Source organism: Zingiber officinale, chromosome 1A (assembly GCF_018446385.1).
Source record: "Zingiber officinale cultivar Zhangliang chromosome 1A, Zo_v1.1, whole genome shotgun sequence".
Taxonomy (NCBI): domain Eukaryota; kingdom Viridiplantae; phylum Streptophyta; class Magnoliopsida; order Zingiberales; family Zingiberaceae; genus Zingiber; species Zingiber officinale.
The window spans coordinates 8,066,508-8,074,064 of NC_055987.1; the positions used below are offsets into that span (position 1 = coordinate 8,066,508).

General features: G+C 41.7%; 1 protein-coding gene across 1 annotated transcript; it reads left to right on the forward strand.

The window, feature by feature from the left end:
- Positions 1-4,697: 4,697 nt before the first annotated feature.
- Positions 4,698-5,168, forward strand: LOC121996313. The gene has a single exon (XM_042550248.1). It carries the CDS (start codon positions 4,698-4,700, stop codon positions 5,166-5,168), a length of 471 nt encoding a protein of 156 aa, XP_042406182.1.
- The last annotated feature ends 2,389 nt before the right edge of the window (positions 5,169-7,557 follow it).

Genomic DNA, 7,557 nt, shown 5'->3' on the forward strand with positions numbered 1-7,557 from the left:
CATTGTCAGAAGATGTTCCTCGATGTCCCCTTGTCCTTTTGTCCCTTCTCTCCCCGCGCCGAGCATCCAGCCGCTCGGCAGTCCCATCACGTCCGACCGGACACAAGTACTGGTACGCTCGGGAGATTCCCGGTCATGTGCTCGGCTGAGACTGTTCACGGCATCGCTGCCTTATGCCTTGGCCGAGCGGGCCACCCGCTTGGCCCGGCGACCTTATTCACCATGAGCGTCGGAAACCCGACTCCCCGCCGGGTTGTCTTTGATTCTATTCTGACCCGTTCGGCCGGTTGACCCAACTCTTACCCGATCGGTCGAACCTCATCTTGCCCTTAGACTTTTGACCTCTACGTGTCATTGACTTCCCTCAAAGGGGGTCCCCCGTCCTTACTGCCGGATCAACGGTCAAGTCCGACATCGAGATGCTCGTCTCGCGTCAAAGTCCTCAATATAACAGTTCTTGCTAACACTGTTCATGATTCCCGTTTCACAGAAAATAGCTATACCTGCTGACCACCCAACGAATACCCCAAATCAAATACCTAGCATGGATCCAATGCCCAATTAGTAATCAATACAATACAGAGATCATAATAAGATGGAGTTATTGTCTTCCCAAATTAAATACCTAAAGTCAACATTTATTGGTCGGTATTCAACAAGTCCATAATGCTACTAAATGGATCTGCAAAGCCACTGCAAGTCAGATGAGTACAACAATCATCGATCAGGTAGGAAGGAAAACAAAGATAAAATAGACTCACCACACTTGCTGAAAACCACCTACCTCACACTTACAAATCAAATCAAGAAGAGGAAGTGCTAACGTCGATCCTCCTCCGGCGACCACAACACCCATCTACTGGTGGCGAAGAATTAAGACCCAATGGTGAGGTCTAGGGCACGGGTGGAGAACTAGGATTAGATCCTTGCTCTTGGCTGAAACCCAAATCGTGGAAAGGTGTGCCTCTGATCGGGAAGACCAGAAAGGGATCTGTGGCGAGAGATCGGTTCGTGGCAGTCGGCTGTGGCAACCGGGGGTGACGTGAGAGGGAAAGGGAGATACTAGCCGAAACAGAGGAGAAACTCGGCACGGTGGTCGGCCTCGACGAGCAGATCAGAAGAGAGGAAGGGCGGCGGCGCTGGGATGTCCACGGCGAGGGGCGACGGGCGCCAGTGACTAGCTAGGGCACGAGCACAGAGGAGGCGGTCGGCGGCAAAAATCTAGGGCACAGAGAGTAGGCGCTGCTCCGTGCGGCAGAGGGAAAGGTCCGGGTGGAGGAGTCGATGGACTTCGACCGAAGGAAGGAGGAAGAGAAGTGGAAGAAGGGTCAGCACGGCTTAAATCGCAATGAAGGGGGAAGAAACCGTCGCCGGTTAGGGCTTCGGCGTCGGGCGCGCGAGGAGGAAGAAGGAAACGGCTTGAGAAGAGGAAAATAAAGAAAAAAAAAGAAATTAAGAAAATAAACATTTCCTCGCTTAAATAGATAGCCTAAACAGACTTTCCCGGACCCTGTTTTTATCCCCGTAAATTCGTCCATACGGTCTCCAAAAAATTCTAGAAAAATTTCTAAAAATTTCGGAAAATTCCGTTACGGTGATTCGCCCATTTTCGATATTTTACACGAAATGACTAATATAGAAGGATCCATAAATTTTAATTATTGTTTTTATATTTTTAATATTTAAATCATTTTTAATATTTAAGATATTTTTAATAATTTTTATCTTTTAATAATTTAAGTTCAATTGGAAATTTAACAACGTCGGGCCATGCATTTCATTGTTCCTCGAGCAACCTTACTCAAAACTAATTGATTTCCTTTACTGCTTAACTCAAGTTAACTGTTCAGAGGAAACCTACCTCCATAAGATCCTCCTCAAGGTGGTTTGCACTCAGATTTGGTATTCCCCTAGCGAGATGACTCGACTTGCGTTCCTAAATGCTCTGAACTAAGGCGAGCCCTCGTGGGATAGAAAGCAAGATATTATAATTTGTAATTTATTATTATTTTTTATAATCTAAATATCCAACGCCGATTATAACCCACGAAATTTTTTCATAGGTCACTAAGATTGGAAACCGAGAATGGGTGAATGGGTTCTAACGGATAACCCAATGTTATAAGTAATTTGAACTTCTCAAATATAATGTACTCTGGACGGAATTATAACCTCATTGATTAAGATTTTGTCTCACCATTTAATATCGCACCGTAACCATTGGGGTTATAATTTGTAACTCATATAGTAATGGGAGAAAATTACAACACCATAATAGTACTGTTCCGGCCAAATATCACATATTACTAGTGCACGCTTTCTTCGAAGACCATCGATGATTGAGACGAAAGATCTTGAAATGCACTCCAAAATTGAATTAGACTGACCATGGGACAAATCCTAGGTCACTCCTACACTCAAGTTAAGATTTACTTGAGGTCATATACAAGAAGAAGAGAGTGGAGAGGGAGAGTAGAACCTGGTCTATGATTTCAAGAAATTGGGGATACTTTTTTATTACATTCTTGAGTGTTTATATGGTTGTTCGAAGAGAATCTCCATGTCAACTAAAATATCATCATTGTTGGAGTCGATGAGAGGATCAGATCCGACAATCGTTAGTTGCTGCTCCGTTTATCCAACGCCACGTGTTCGTAGGAGAGCACATAAGAGATCGAATCTGATAACCTCATAACCGCTCCCCCATTCTCAAGATGTCAGGCGTCTTGGAATATTTGTAGTTTCTATTAGCGAGCCCATATAAGGCGTAAGCCTGTCTTGAGGACGAAAAAGGTGAGGTCGGTGCGAAGTGACCTTGAGAATAAATAAAATTAGGATTTGAAATCGAGACTGAGATGATGCCCGAATTCAATAAAAAAGAGGACGTTTATGAATGCGGTTGAGACATAGATGATGCTAGCAGTGACATAGATGATCCACCTCCTTCCAAATTTCTGGACTTGGACCATGCGTGAAATGAAGCTCCTGTTGTTGGGCTACTCAATTGGGCCGCACGTGCCACCCCATCGAGCAGGGCTCATTTTGTTATTTTATTTATTTTATTATTTTTTTCTCCCGTAGGAAACGCATTTACGGCTCTAATCAACAGAAAGCGACAAATTTAAATTGTAGCAACAAAACGTGGATACATTTCAACAAAACCTTAATTTTCCGAGTTTGATTAGCTCCTTAAACAATCTCTCGTCCAACATTGATTCGCTCTAAATAAATCTTCTATCTCCGGTTATGTTTGATTTGTTCCTTAATAAATCTTCTCTCTGGATCGCCTGTGAGTGATGAAATCAGAGATGCTTGCTGATCTGTTCCCGGAGAGAGAGAGAGGAACAAGTCAACTGCTTGCTCGCTGGCAGGCCTCGGGAATTGGATCACGAGCTGTTCATGTTCTTCAAACCTTCACTTCCCCATACATTAACAATTAATTTAACTCAAAAAACTCTGCAAGATGCCCTGGTTTATATATATATACAGATATAAAGACACTGCAGAAGTGTGGTTTTAATTCCGGTCTGTTCTTGTGTGAAGCAAGAAGAGACTGTCAATATCAGATCACTCTCTCTTTTTCTTCCATCTCAATGGATCTCGTCCTTGATCATGCAAAGAAGGCAGCAGCAGCAGTACTTTTGCCATGGTAGCTCCCTCATGCATTGGAGTACTGGAGCAGGTCAGTCTCCTTTCATTTATAGTTTTGTTTTAAGTGTTTTTCTGGACTCACGATTCGTTCGAGTATTCATAGATTTTGGATCGATGCCGTTAGCAGAGTTTTAAATTCTAAATTGTTATTTATAACAAATAGATCTAGTCTTCATGCAAAATTAGATCTGATCCAGTGAAAATTAAAGAACCTTCAAATCAAATACTAAAGTATACACAGTGATCAAATGGAGAGTAGAAACTTTCATGAATATGATGAACGGAGTTGAAACCCCACATCTTTTGCTCTCTTCTTCCTGCATCAGTCATGTCGGTTTTATAATATATATTTGCCTTTTCATAGTTTTAGTTACACAAACTTATGCACGGCCTTGCTAATTAATGCTCTCTTCGATCGGTTTTCCCCTTCTTTCTATGTGACACGCACGTCGACGACGACTACAGGACAGCATATATAGCACCTGAGTCCGACCAGTACGTGACATTTTTTAAAAATTCGAGCCATGCACTGTGCCATCTCATGGCCCAGTTGATCAGAATGAGCAAGAATACAAACATGGCTCGGACCTACTTCCTATATTGAACAATCAGTTGCCGATCGAGACCTACCTTTCTGCTCCTCCCTTCCAAATATGTGTGTCGTCACAGGACTTAACCATGGTAAACATGCAGCCTAACCCGAACTGTTCCTATGCGGTCACTGGACTGCTCACATTTAGGAATTTATCTTCTCAACTTCATGATTAACTCGGGCATATTTAGCTTTGCTCCCTGGATTTTCGCGCGTTTACTCTACGTGCACCTCCGGTTCAAATTTGTTTACGGGGTAAAATGTAATTTTATTGATTTTGGGAGAGTAGACTGAAACTTTAGGACAATGATTTACGGTGATCGATTATGGGGGGTGCGTACGGAAAACGTATGCGACTCGCTCGGTCTATAAGTTAACTGACAGTGAGAGTTGGTGCTCGATGATTGCATGTGCGCGCAGGTCGATCGACGATCGGTTTGAGTGGCGCGGATGCATGGCGAGGGCGACGGGAGGAGGTAAGAGTTACCGCTTCGCCGCCGGCGAGGAGGAGGCGGCAGCGGCTGGGCAGGTGGAGTGCAGCCGGTCGTGCACGGCGGTGGTGGTGGCGGACTGCGTGGCTCTGGGGTGCTGCCCGTGCGCGGTGGCGGCGGCGCTGGGGTGGCTGGCGCTGGTGAAGGCGCCCTGGGCGGCGTCGCGGCGCTGCGTGAGGATGCTGAGGAGGTCTCTACGCCGGCGCAGAGTGGGGGGCGATGACCGGAATGATGAGAAGGGGAAGAAGAGGGCGACGCCGAGGGGGGCGGAGGAGACGGTGGCGAGGAGGAGCGACTGGGAGGAAGCGAGGGAGCTGGTCGAAGGAATGGGTTCGAGATTTGAACCGGACCGGATTTGGTTGGAACTGTATCAGATCGGGCAGTGGGGGTTTGGGAGGTTGTCCTTCTCCGGACTTCAAGGGAGCGACTCGTAATTAAACACTGGATTATAATTAAACTGGAAATTTAGGGTTGTTAATTACGATATTTGCAGTTGATATGTAATAATGTAATTTCTTTCGTGCGGATTAGATGATTAATTAGCAAATTAGTGTTGATGTATGTATGGACTGTGAAATGATACCGTTGTGTATTTGTGGTGACATTTCTTTCGATTCTTTTTAGATTTCTTTCAATAACACTGCGAAAAAATGTGAAACTTCACTGATCTAATACTTCTTCTTCTTGAATAAGTGATCATCAAGAACTCGAACATTAATAAGATTGCACCGGAATAATAAAAGACAAGCAGCAGCTGAACGGCCCATTTTTGCAGAACCACAATCTGATACTTAACCAAGAAGGCTCTACTGCAAGCCCTGGGGCACAATGCGAAAGTAAGAGGTAGCAGGATAGGCTCCTGATATAGAGGATTCCTTGGATATTTTTTAATAAATTATTCTTTTTTATAATTTCTAAATTTTTTGGTATTTTAGATGGTTTTGATCATTTCTATTTTTTTTAATATATATATTTTTAGATTTCAATTTTGTTTAGAGATTTTTAGATTGTGAGTATTTTTCTTTTTTGTTAAGGAATTTTTTTTTACGAATTAGAAATTAAGTTATATATATATTTTTAGATTTTAATTCTGTTTATAGATTTTAAGATTGTGAGTATTTTTTGTTTGGATATTTTTTTACAAATTAGAAATTTAGGTTTTTATGTTAAATGTTTTTTTCTTTTTTTTGTTGTTTAAAGTCTATATAAATATGTGTTTAGTTGTTGGTGGAATTGTCTTTGGTTATTAAATAATTTTTTTTTCAGAAAAATATGGAGGACCGCAATTTCTCTTCTTATTTTCTCATCAATTCTCTTTTCTCGTCAACCCATAGAATAATCACTATCCTATCTGACGTCAGTTAGTATCATAGCTGGTAGATTCCGATTGAGAAAGTCGAACATCATATCCAATAGAAAGTCATCATGGTCATGATCGTGGTGGTACCGAGCAGGTTTTGGTAGAGGAAGTCTTGCACCATAGTCATAACATCCAAGATGAGATTGAGGATTTACATAGGTAAGTCGCAGATCTAATCCAACGTCTAGCAGCACAAGACCTTGAAGATCATGAGGTACGTGATTGAGGTCATGAGAGATAGGTTTCAGTTGATAAAGCCTCACACTGTGATCATAGTACCCGTGATCTAAAAGGTCGTAAATTCTCTTATCCTACTTCTAGTTCTACTTTTAAAAATTCATATCACAGTCGTGCTCAATTTAGACAAACCATGGTTGAGAGGAACAGTATGGAGATATCATATTTCTAGTTAATCTTCCCACATTTTCTAGTACGTCACAGACTAAGGAATTTGTTGATTGCTTAGCGAAGTGGAGTTAATTTTTTATTGGGGAAGTTTCCAATCAGGTGAAAGTAAAATTAGTTGTCTTCAAACTCAAAGGTTTAGCATTGGCATGGTGGAAGTATTTGCAACACTCATGAGACCGACAAGACAAGGCTAAGATCAAAGATTGGGAGAAGATGAAAGATCATTTTCTTCCTTTTGGGTATACTCAAACTTCATTCTAGGGATGATTAGGATTCACCATGGAGGATGATAGCTTCGACGCCCGAGATAACTTGGATGGATTAGAAGATGATTTACAGGATGAATTTGACCCAGAAGAAGTTGATGAACCAAACACGCTACAAGTTATGGAAGATGTTATAATTGAAGAGGAATCTTGATCTTAAATTGGAGATAAGAATGAGGCGACTAATGATCCTGTTTATGACGATGATGAGAAAGAAGAAATTTAAATTGATGAGAACGTTGAGCATATGACCTCTTAGCTAGCAAAAAAGAGGTGCATCTGTCACCTCAGCGGTCCCCCTAGAACGGGTCCCACTGGTATGGAGGAAGGTAAATTTAGGTACACAAGCAGGAGGCGCATGGTGGGGGTGAATTCCAGGTCATGAATTTCTGCGAGATTCGACTCCTGGCTATTACATCATAAATGTCATGCGCTCATCGTTTATGTTATGCCCTAGGGCCATAGAATATGATCTCTCAGAGTTCTATTGAGATAATTTAATGTGAGCTGCTTTATCTTAATTATAATTTTCTTCTTCACAAATGAATGTGGAAAACTCAAAGTGGGGTTTTTGTTTTACCAAGAAGGGTACTTATATATTTTCGAGAAGATGCAATATTATCAGAAATATTCAATCCAAGAAGCAAGATATATTCGAACTAATATACATATCTAGTATGTAGGGTACTTTTATATAGACTTAACATGGATCCAAAATTTGTGGATTATATCTACATATTTTCTATTTGAATTGTATGACATATTTCTGGTTCAATAACAAGAAGATTG